The sequence below is a fragment of the Elephantulus edwardii genome, unplaced genomic scaffold (genome assembly GCF_000299155.1).
Source record: "Elephantulus edwardii isolate Elephantulus edwardi_28Jun2011 unplaced genomic scaffold, EleEdw1.0 scaffold00226, whole genome shotgun sequence".
NCBI classification, from domain to species: Eukaryota; Metazoa; Chordata; class Mammalia; order Macroscelidea; family Macroscelididae; genus Elephantulus; species Elephantulus edwardii.
Genome location: NW_006399976.1, coordinates 2985036 through 2997389, shown reverse-complemented (window position 1 = coordinate 2997389; position 12354 = coordinate 2985036). Strand labels below are relative to the sequence as shown.

At 41.6% G+C, this 12354-nt stretch overlaps 1 protein-coding gene across 1 annotated transcript in view; it reads left to right on the top strand.

Moving 5' to 3' along the window:
* LOC102871438 (leukotriene-B(4) omega-hydroxylase 2-like) overlaps window positions 1–11514 on the top strand; it is a 33485-nt gene extending 21971 nt beyond the window's left edge. The window contains exons 7-12 of the mRNA XM_006898335.1: window positions 717–783; window positions 970–1099; window positions 10423–10556; window positions 10649–10713; window positions 10873–10955; window positions 11337–11514. Of these exons, the coding sequence (XP_006898397.1) occupies window positions 717–783; window positions 970–1099; window positions 10423–10556; window positions 10649–10713; window positions 10873–10955; window positions 11337–11514 (657 nt within the window). The remainder of the gene's footprint in view (window positions 1–716; window positions 784–969; window positions 1100–10422; window positions 10557–10648; window positions 10714–10872; window positions 10956–11336) is intronic.
* The last annotated feature ends 840 nt before the right edge of the window (window positions 11515–12354 follow it).

Genomic DNA, 12354 nt, shown 5'->3' with positions numbered 1-12354 from the left:
AATATCAGCAAATAAATGTTCTGCAAGCCTTTATTCCATCCTCATCATTAAGGTAGACTCTTCTTTGGGGAAGCAGCTTTTTGCCAGTCATATTTTAAATTATTTCCAACTTAAGGGACTAATTTTCTGGCAATATACTAGACCATGTTCCTCTATTATTCAGAAAGCTTCAAAGGGCCAATTAATTATGAAGTAGATTGCCAATCATGGTTTCTATTCTGGAAGCTCCATTGAAACTTGTCTTCTATGCATTGTCCTGCTTGTGTTAGAAATACTTGAGAGAGAACTCTCAACATCACAGACACCACAGTGTGACAAATTGATAGATGAGTTATGAAAGAAATGAGTGTTGGATAAATATATACTTGTATACGTAAGTATATATTTGTAATTTAGAGTGGAACATTTAGATTACACAACAAGCATCCAATATTGTATCATAGTGCTGAGTCTGCATTTCCAAATTATCCCAAGGACCACACTGTATTTTGAATGACTTCCAACTCAGGAGACTTATTTTGTAACACCATATTGGGAAATAGTCTGTTGTGATCCATAAGGATAATTTTAAAGCAGATTGTCAGGTCTTTCTTGTTGGTTTGTCTTATTCTAGAAGTTCTTAAATATGACCATTGGATATGACTCTGTAGCTTAGCCTCAGGGACATACAGAGCTAGTGTGATTCAATGATGGTATTGATTTTTGTCTTTCTTCAGGATGAAGATGGGAAGGCATTGTCAGATGAAGACATTCGAGCGGAGGCTGATACCATCATGTTTGGGGGTGAGGTTACAACATTGGCTTGCTTTGGGGATAGGAGTTTTTCCTTTTTAGGATCTTCAGGGTTGGACTGTGGACAGCCTTATCCTGCATCCTCACCTTCTCCATCTTCTCTGAGTACCTCACTGCATGGGAGTTGTCCTCCCTCTGGTACAGTCAGTGACCCAAACCCACATGGCTATCCCTCAGGTCACGATACCACAGCCAGTGGCCTCTCCTGGGTCCTGTACAACCTTGCCAAGCACCCAGAATATCAGGTACGTTGCCGAAAAGAGGTGCAAGAGCTCCTGAGGGATCGACAGCCAGAGGAAATTGAATGGTAAGTGTAGGCTCACAGCCAGTTTCCATCACTCTGATGGGGGCAGAGAAAATCTCCTGCAGATGTCTTAATTTTTTAGGTACATTAGCTGGATTAAAAATATTGTGTCCAGTGTGTCCAGCAAAGGGAAGGTTGTGGCTTTGGATTAGAAAGGTAGGTTCAGTTGAGAGATTAGTGATGATGTATGAGAGAAGATATTAGCACATGCTCAGTAAATGAACGTCTCCTTTTCTCTCTTATTTTCCTCTTTGAAATCACCCTTTTCAAAGGGTTTCTTCTCTGAATATTGGAAATTCCTCGATTTCCCACTCCTTACCATGCTGTACAGAGAAGAATTCACATGGGACATCTGAGTATAGAAGACTTCAATTTCTCTTACAGGAACATTTTCATTGTTATCCATTCTGTTCTCATACAGCAGATATTCCTCCACTGTTTCCAATCCAATCTCCATCCCTGGTGACAGTTCCAACTCCATTCTGTATCCTGGAGTCTCAAGAAGCACCTATTTCCAGGTTCTGTGTTCATGAGTTCCCAGCCTGGTGGGGGAATAGTCCTAGGTCAGAGCAGTCTCAGCTCTCATGGCTAGAATGGTAGTTGAGAAAGAGAACCCAATCTGTGGACGGAATAGATAGGATGCCTCAAATGAGACCTTGGATTATTAGTAGCGTTTAAGTACAATTAGGAAAAGTGCTTTTGGCCAAGAACTAGCCTGAGCAAAAGCCAAGAAGAATGAGCTAGAGACAGAGTGATAAATAGAGAAATCTATTTAGTTAGGTAAACTACTAAAATAAACCCAAAATTTGTGGTGTGGTGAATGACTTAATATGGCTCTTCCAGTCACTACCTGGGTAAGTGATGGAATAGAATTATATTATTGTGGTATAGCTTTTGCTCAATACAGGGATTGGAAAGTTTTCTAGTAGTGTAAACAAGGTATACTGCACCTTTGCTACATGCAAACAAAGTGTATGGAATAATAGCTCGGAGATTGGGCAGTTTTGCCATTATGTTATTGTTGTTATGTGCTGTTGAGTTGCCTGCGACTCAAAGTGACCCTATGTACAACAGCCCTAAACCCTGTTCTATCCTGTGCCAATCTAATTGTCTTTAACATGTCTATACCTAGTCACTGAATCAATCAATCTCAAGGGTTATCCTCTCTTGCGCTGTCCCTCCACTCTCCCAAGCATGACATCTCTCTCCAAGGACTGGTCCCTCTTTGCAACATGCCCAAAGTATGTCAGATGAAGCTTTAGAATCCTTGCCTCCAAGGAGCAGTCTGGTCTCACCCTCTCTAGGACGAACCTATTTGTTCTCCTATTTGTCCATAGTATATTCAATACTCTTCTCCAGCACCACAGCTCAAAGGCATCAATTCTCCTTCTATCATCCTTAGTAATTGTCTCGGTTTCTGATCCATAGAAAGTTGGACAAAGACTATGGCCTGGATCAGGTGCACCTTAGTTTCCAGACTGACATCTTTGCTCTTCAGTACTTTGGAGAGGTCTTTGACAGCAGACTTTTGCAACACAATTTGCTTTTAATTTCCTGGATGCTGGTACCAAGAGTGTAGATTGTGGAGCCAAACAAACTAAAGATGTTAACAATCTCAATCTCTTCACCATCTATCATGATGCTGCTAATCAGCCCAGTGGTGATAATCTTTCTTTTCTTAATGTTGAGCTTCAATCCACATTTAAGGCTACAGTCCTTGACCTTCTGCAGCAAGTGCTTCAAGTCCTCCTCAGCAAGCAGGGTTGTGTCATCTACATAACATAGATTGTTGTTGAGTATTCCTCTAATCCTGATGCCACATTTCTCCTCGTAGACCCCAGCCTCCCAGATAACATCTGTGGAAAGACTCATTGGAGAGGTTCAATATCAGCTGTGAAAAAGAGGCTAGGTGCTGATTGTGGAACAGACCACCAACTAGTCACATGCCAATTCAAGCTGAAGCTAAGGAAAATTAAATGAAATCTCAGGAATAAATATTTGACCTTGAGTCTTTTCCACCTGAATTTCAAAACCACCCCAGGGACAGGTTTGAGATCTTGAACACTTATGAGTGAATACCAGCTAAGCCGTCGAAAGATATAAAGAAAATAATCCAGGATGAATGCAGTTGGTAATTACAAAGATAGAGGAGGAAGACAAGACCAAGATGGATGTTAGAAGAGACTCTGAATATTGCACAAGAGCACCGAGAAGCCAAAGTAAAGGAAAGAAATAAAGATATTAAGGAGCTGAACAGAAGATTTCAAAGAGCAGTGTGGGAAAACAAAGTAAATTATTATGATGAAATGTGTAAAGAGCTGGAGTCAGAAAATCAAGGGGGGCGAACTTGCTCAACATTTCTTAAGCTGAAGGAATTGAAGAACAATTTCAAGCCTTAAGTTGCAATACTTAAGAATGCTTTGGATGGAATATTAACTGATCCAGAAAGCATTGAAATAATTTGGAAAGAGTATACAGAGTCATTGTACCAAAAGGAGTTGGGGGACATACAAGAATTTAATGAAACAACGTATGAGCATGAACCTGTGGTGATGAAGGAAGATGCTCAAGCTGCTCTGAAAGAATTGGCAAAAAACAAGGCCCCAGGAATTGATGACATATTAACTGACATACTCCAACAAACCGACTCTGCCCTGGAGGTGCTCACGAGTTGTGACAAGAAATCTGGAGGACAACCACCTAGCCAACTGAATAGAAGAACTCTATTTGTTCCCATTCCAAAGAAAGGTGACTCAACAGAGCGTGGAAATTATTGAACAATATTATTAATATTACATACAATCAAGATTCTGCTGAAGATTGTCCAAAACCGATTGGAACAGCACATCAACAGAGAACTGCCTGAAGTGAAGCCTGGGTTTAGGCGAGGCAGTGGCAGGAGGGATATTATAATTAAATTTAGATGGATCTTTGCTGAAAGCAGGGAGTACCAGAGGAATGTCTCACTGTGTTTCATTGACTATACAAAGGTATTTGACTGTGTGGATCACAACAAACTGTGGCTAATTGTGAAAATAATGGGAATCCCAGAACACTTGGTCATGCTTATGCAAAACTTATACTTGGACCAGGAGGCAGTCATCAGAACAAAGCAAGAAAACACTGCATGGTTCAAAATTGGGAAGGATGTATGCCAGGAATGTGTCCTATTTCCATACTTTGCCATCATACCAGGCTTAATATGAGCCACTCCAAATGCATTCAGAAAAGAATGTCTGGAGGAAAGAGCATCATTAGGACTCAAGAGTGGCAATACCAAGAAATAAGGTGAGATGGCAAGAGACCATGTCAAATAAAAGAGGACCTTTTTGCTTGTTTCTGACTCATTTGCCTTTTGTTTTGTTTCTTACCACAAAGAATGTTTCCCCCTGTAAATTTATCACACTTTTCATGGATGGCATGTGTGTATGTGTGTGCATATGTGTGTGTGTGGTGATTTGCTCAGAAAGACCCCTAGAATCTCTCAATGAAATGTTCTCTGGGACTTAAGTGATATTGCTTTTTTAAAGCCTATCATTTTTTCTATTTAAAAAATAAATTACTGTGGTGAAAACATAACTAAAGTACATACACCACCTCAATAATTACTATATGGGCAATTTAATAACCAATTGCATCAACAAATCAAGTACAATTTTCAGGTTATGCAACCATTTTTCATATACTTTGCCAAATAATTTTCCCCCATTAACATAACCTTAAGGCCTCCTGTGCATCCCACAAATTCCTGTAAACTAATAGTTTCTAATAAACACTAGAAGCCTCTTGTGTAATAGACAAACAGGATCTGGTGGATGGACCTTTGTATTTAAAAGTTGGTTGGGCCCTGCCTGAGGGTGAGTCTCCAGCTTGGAGCAGTTGGGTTCTAGAGGCTCTTTTTTATTTACTTGAAAGCTGAGTGTAATCTGTTTGGGTGTTTCTGATTTTGTTAGCAATCAATTGTAAGCTGATTAACTGTTTCTGATTTTGTTTACAGTCAGCTGCAGGTGGGAAGCCTCTTGTGTAGGCAAACAGAATCTAGTGGGAGTGCCCTTTTATTTAAAAATCAGTTGGGCCCCTGAGCCTGGTATTAATTGTGCTTGGAGAGAACATTGTTCTAAGTGGTGCAGCACTTGCCTGCTAGTTTGCTTTACTGAACAACTTGAGATTGCTGTGATACTGAAATCTGTACCACTGGTGTGTCAAATGCTGTAAGAGTTTCCTATTGTGGGCAAGTTTTGGTGGAGTCCTTGATTAAGACAGACTAGGAGGCAGGAAGGGTCATCTTCTTCCTAAATAACAGACCTTTGAAAGCCCTGTGAACACGAAAGAAAGAGGATAATTATGGTAATATAGTAGTAGAGCCGAGATTTGCAGTCAGTTGAAATGATAAAAATCAATAGCAGACATCATTCAATAATTGGAACATGGAATGTACATAACTTTTATGCTGGAAAACTGAGAATTGTTACAGACAAAATAGAACAAATGAGTACTGACATACTAGGCTTTAGTGAGATGAGATGGCACAGTTTTGGCTACTTTGAATCAGATAATAATATGGTATACTACACAAGGAAGGAAAAATAGAGGAAGAATAGGGTTGCATTCATAGTAAAAAAGTCAATTTCATGTTCTATCCTGAAATATGATGTTGTGAGTAATAGGTTAACATCCATTCACATACAAGGAAGATCCATTAACATGACTATTATTCAAATATATGCTCCTACATCTAGAGTGAAAAGGGAAGAAATTGAGAATTTTTACTAAATTTTGCAGAAATTGACTGAACATACAATCAGGATACATTAATAATTTGTGTCTGAAATTTAGAAGTAGGAAACAGTGAGGAAAGAATAATAGTTGGAAAATATGGGTTTGGTGATAGAAATGAAGCTGGAAATAGAATGATTGAATTTTGTATTTACAATGATTTATTCATTACAAATACATATTCTAAAAGACATAAAAGACAACTTTACATGGATCTCACCTGATAGGCCGCATAGGAATCAGATTGACTACATTTGTGAAAGAAGCTCAACAGAAGCAGTCAAAACGAGGCTGGGGTGGACTGTGGGTCAGATCATCAATTACTCATATGGAAGTTCAAATTGAGGCCAAAGAAAATTACAATCAGTCCATAGGAATCAAGAGATGATCTTGAATTAATCCCATCTGAATTCCATGATCATCTTCAGAATAGGTTTGGCACTTTGAAGACCAATGACCAAAGACCAGATGAGTTGTGGGATGATATCAAGAATATAATCCTGAAGAAACCAGAAGCACATTAGAAAAACAGAGACAAAAAATGGATATCAGAAGAGACTGTAAAGATTGCACTGGTATGTCGAGAAGTCAAAACTAAAGGAAAACATGTTGAAGTGAAAGAGCTGAACAGACAATTTCAAAGGGCAGCTCAGGAGGACAAAGCAAAGTAGTATAATGGAATGTGAAGAGAGCTGGAATTGGAGAATAAAAACACTTGCTCTGCATTTCTCAAGCTGAAATAATGGAAAAATTTAAATCTCGTGTTGCAATGTTGAAAGATACCATGGGCAATATATTGAATAATCCAGAAAGCATCAAAAGAAGATAGAGGAAATACACAGAGTCACTGTAGCAGAAATAATTGATTGACACTAAAAAAAAAAATTCAGGAAGTACTACATGAACAGAAGCCAATGGTAATGAAGGAGGAAATGGAAGGTTCATTGAAGGCATTGACAAAAAATAAGGTCCTAGGAATTGATGTGATACCAGTTGACTTATTTCAATTAACAGATGCAACCTAGTATGTACTCACTAGTCTAAGCCAAGAAATTTGGAGGACAGCTGTCTGGCCAATGGATTGGAAGAGGTCCATATTTGCTCCCATTACCAAGAAAGGTGATCCAACTGAATATGGAAATTATCAAACAATATCATTAATATCACATGCAAGCAAAATACCCCTGAAGAGAATTAAAAAAAACAGCTCGAAAGTATATGGATAAGGAACTGCCAGAAGTTCAAGCAAAATTTAGAAGAGGCTGTGGTACCATGGATATCATTGCTGATGTCAAATAGATACTGGCTGAAAGTAGAGCATGAAAAGAATGTCTATTTGTGCTTTATTGACTATGAAAATGATCTGACTGTGTGGATCATGACAAGTTGTGGCTGACATTGAGAAGAATGAGAATCCCAGAGCACTTGATTGTGTTTATGCACAACCTATACTTGGATCAGGAGGCTGTTGTGCGAATAAAGCAGGGGAACACTCCATGGTTTGGAATTGGGAATGGAGTGCTCCAGGGTTGTATCCTCTTTCCACATCTATTCGATCTATATGCTGAGCAAATTAGCTGAGAAGCTGGACTCTATGAGGAGTGTGGAATCAGGATTGGAGGGAGACTCATCAATAACCTGCAGTATGCAGATGACACAATCTTGCTTGCTGAAAGTGAGGAGGGCTTGAAGCACTTGTTGCAGAAGAGCAAAGAATGCAGTTTTTGGGATGGATTGCGTCTCAATGTCAGGAAAACAAAGATTCTTTCTGTTGGATCGATAGGCAGCGTCCTGATGGATGGAGAGGAGACTGAAACTGTCAACAGCTTCATTTTGCTTGGTTCCACAATTAACACCTGCGGTGCTAGCAGTCAGGAAATAAGGATGCACACTGTACCGGGGAAAAACTGCTGTTATGGACCTTTTCAAATTATTGAGGAGTAGTGATGCCAGTTTGAAGACTAAGGTGCGTCTGATTGAGGCCATGGTCTTTCTGATTACTAGCTATACATTTGAGAGCTGGACAATGAATAAAGATGATAGAAAAATAATTGATGCCTTTGAACTGTGGTGTTGGAGAAGAATACTGAACATTCTATGGATGGCCATGAGAATAAATAGGTATATATATATCTTGAAGAGGGTGCAGTTGGGGTGCTTTTTGGAGGGAAGAATGATGAGGCTTCACCTCACATACTTTTGATATGGTGCTAGGAGGTGCGATTCCTTGGAGAAGGAGATGATTCTTGGAAGAGTGGAGGGTCAGGTAAGGAGAGGAAGACCAATAACCAGGTTCATTGACATGATGACTGCTGCAATGGGATATTGTGTCTCAGGAAGCGTGAAGATGGCACAGAATAGAACAGGGTTCAGGTCTTCTGTTCATATGGGTGCTATGACTCATGCTCAACTTGATGGCACCTAACAACTTAACAACAACAACAACTAGCAATCTTTGGTTTCTCTGTATTTGTTTATTCCACCTTAGTGAGATAATATATTATTTATAATTTTATACTGAGTTATTTCACTCTGCATGATGTTGTAAAAGTCTAATCATGCGGTGTTATGTGTAGGGCTTCATGAGTTGGTGGGGGGTGTGTGTGTGTGTGTTTCTGAGAAGTGTTCCATCGTTTGTATAGGTCAATTGTTTTTATCTATCCATCTGATGCTTAATATTTGATTCATTAGGAATTTATTTTGTTATAGGGAGCGAGGATCAGAGAGAGGCAGTACAAAAGTAGTGTCACTACATGTGTCACAAATGCTCCAAAACACTGGCAATAAAAGATATGCAAATCAAAACCACAATGAGATACCATCTCACCTTAGTAGCAGTGGCAAAATTTAATAGGACAGCAAGTAAATTTAGCTGGAGAGAATGTGGTGAGATAGAAACTTGTATTCATTGCTGGTGGTTGTTGTTGTTATGTGCGGTCGAGTCCTTTGCGACTCATATCATAGCATCTCTATGTACAACAGCCCTAAACTCTGCTCTGTCCTGTGCCAATCACGCTGTCTCTGATATACCCATCCTGATTACCCCAGTCATTGAATCAATCCACCTCATAGAGGGCCTTCCCTTCCTGTGCTGTCCCTCCATCCTACCAAGCATGATGTCCCTCTCCAAGGACCTGTCCCTCCTTACAATATGTACAAAGTACATCAGATGAAACAGCAGGATCCTTGCCTCCCAGGAGCAGCCCAGTTTAACCCTCTCCAGGATGAATCTGTTTGTTTTCTTGGCAGTCCATGGTACATTCAATACTCTTCTCCAGAACCACAGCTCAAAGGCATCAATTCTCCTTCTATCCTCCCTAGTCACTATCCAACTCTCTAATGCATAACATGTGATTGTTAAGACCATGGCCTGTATCAGATGCACCTTAGTCTCCAGAGAGACACCATTGCTCTTCAGTACTTTGGAGAGGTCCCTAACAGCAGACTTTCCCATTGCAATACGTCTTTTAATTTCCTGGCTACTGGTGCCAAGAATGTTGACTGTGGAGCTAAGCAAACTAAAGCTGTGAACAATCTCAATCTCTTCACCATCCATCCTGATGCTGCCAATTGGTCCAGTGGTGAGAATCTTTGTCTTCTTGACATTGAGCCTCAATCCACATTGAAGGCTGCAGTCCTTGACCCTCCTCAGGTGCAGCAAGCAGGGTTGTGTCATCTGCATAACACAGATTGCTGTTAGATCTTCCACCAATCCTGACCCCACATTTCTCTTCATAGAGCCCAGCCTCCCAGATAATCTGTTCTGCATACAGGTTGAAAAGGTATGGAGACAGGACACATCCCTGGCGTATGCCCTTTCCAATTTTGAACCATGCGGTGTTTCCTTGCTTTGTTCTGACGACTGCCTGTTGGTCCTCTTGGTTATTGTTGGTAGAATTGTAAAATGGTACAAACCCTTTGGAAGGCAGTTTGACATTTCCTCAGAGAGCTGAACATAGAAATTCCATATGACCCAGCTATTCCACTGCTTGGAATATACCGTAGAAAATAAGAACTAAGGCACAGAGACTTGTACACCAATGTAGTTCAAGAACATGGAAACAGACCAGATGTCTAATCACAAATGAATGGATTAAGTTGTGGAACAGTCATACAATGGAATACTACACAGCATGCAGGAGCAATGATTTTGTAAATTATCACCTAACTTGGGAGCAACTGGAGAGCTTTATGCTGAGTGAACTAACTCAGTCCTGCAAGGACAAACAGTGTATAAAACTATTATTGTAGGATGAATATAAATATCCACAGGTGGGGGGTGGGGAGAGTGGAAGCAGAGTGGTGAGGATGGGCAGGGAGGGATGGGTGGGGGGGGGTTAATCATAGGGTCACACAATTTGAAGAGCGGTGGGTGAAGGAAATGGGAAAGAACCTGTGTACAAAACAATGTATTTGAACTTTGCAAATAAATCAGTATTTTTTTAAATAGTAGTAAAAAAGTAAAATAAATAAAAAATAGTGTCACTAGGGGGAGGAGGCTGCTGGGGAGTCTTTGCTCCCAGGTTAATTGTTGGATGTGTGCTCCTTAGGGATGACCTGGCCCAGATGCCCTTCCTGACCATGTGCATCAAGGAGAGTCTGCGGTTGTATCCTCCCGTCACAATTGCTTCTCGTTGCTGTACCCAGGATATTGTGCTTCCAGATGGTCGAGTCATCCCCAAAGGTGACCACGACAGCAATGAAGGAGGTCCCGGGCAGAAAAGGGGCCCTATCAAGTAGAGGGGGAGCTCTTTCTGACTGCCCCTCCTCCTACAGGTGTCATTTGCCTCATCAGCATCTTTGGGACTCACCACAACCCTTCTGTGTGGCCGAACCCTGAGGTACTTACTGTCCTTGCCAGCCCCATCCTTCTCCACTGCAGGGATCTGGGTATCAAGAACATTTGGAGCACAGACTCAGACATACGAGCATCAAACTCTCCAAGCCTGCTGGTTCTGGGAGACTCCATCTTTCAACCCTGTCTCCCCCTTTCCTCCCAGGTCTATGACCCTTTCCGCTTCGACTTAGAAAACTCCCAGAAAAGGTCGCCTCTGGCTTTTATTCCCTTCTCTGCTGGGCCCAGGTGAGATCTGTGGGGAACTGAGCTGGAATGGGGTGAGGGTTGGCGTCTAGAAAGTCATCATATCTGATTTCAGTGTAGGTATTTTTAGTCAGCTTCAGTTCTAGTCCCCTCCTGTCCTCTCTAGGTTTGGATAAGGCTTCAGGGGAAAAAGGTGGGTTATAAGGAGAAGTGCTAGGTGATCAGAACCAAGATGTTAGGTGAGCACTTAGGTGCTCAGGTTAGAGTCTGAACCAAATTCGGAGCGCTCCGAAGCCTTTTAGGGGTTTCTAGATCGGCCAGCCTCTTCTCCTTTATTCTTGATGCAGATCTGGGCTTGGGTTCTAGGCACAGTGAGTCTAGGATGGGAATCCTGGACAAATTCTACCTACTCTTGTTCTGCAGGAACTGTATTGGACAGACGTTTGCCTTGACTGAGATAAAGGTGGTCCTGGCCCTCACACTGCTGCGTTTTCGTGTCCTGCCAGATGATGTGGAGCCCAAGAGGAAGCCAGAGCTGATTCTGCGTGCGGAGGGTGGGCTGTGGCTGCGGCTGGAGCCGCTGGGAGGTGGACCACAGTGATCCCCTGAATCTCTTAACACCCTTAACCTTGACTCATCCGCCTATCTTAGCAGACTCTTAGGAATAAAACTGCTGTCACCTACCCATGAGCCTTCCTAGGAGCCAGTTGGGACTTTTGGGCATGATGGAGATGCATGCTTGAGAGGAGAGGACTCCTATCTGTGAACTGAAAACCCTCCACCCTGTGCTTGAGATTTTCTTGAGCCTGATAATGAAAATCACCTGTGGGGACTAGGGAACCATGGGAGGTGTTTGAACAAGAAAGGAACCAGTGTTGAGGATGGATTTAAGGGATAAAAATGAGCCCCCAAGTTGGGGAGGAGGGAATCTTTGCATGGAGCTTCCCAGTACAAATGTGCACTTCCTCTCTAAGCACTTACATGCTGGTGTTTCCTCACTCAAAGCTCAGCTGAAATGTACCCTTGGATACTCTTCACTTCTACTTATTTCCTCCATCCCAAGTAATTCGAGCTCGTGCTGATAAAGGTAGAGGGGTCTGTAACAAAGAGCTTGAGTGTGGCAGAGATTGTGATGAGGGCTCAGGATAGGGCAAGATCTGTTTTTCATGAGTCATAGCTGATTAGAGGTCATATACCAACCACCACCTCAACAGTAACGACTCCACTTACTTTTCTTATAGGACTTAAAATCTGAGACAATCATGTTTATTTTATGAGAACCGACCATAGCTGACCCGCTGGTGGGTTTTCAGAGGTGATGAGAAAAGACTGCCCATCCTTCTCCTGTGGAGCAGCTGGTGGATTCGAACTGCATGCCTTTAGGACTTCCTGTCACTAGCCTACTAGAGCTCCCTAAGCTGAACATACCCATGGTTAAATT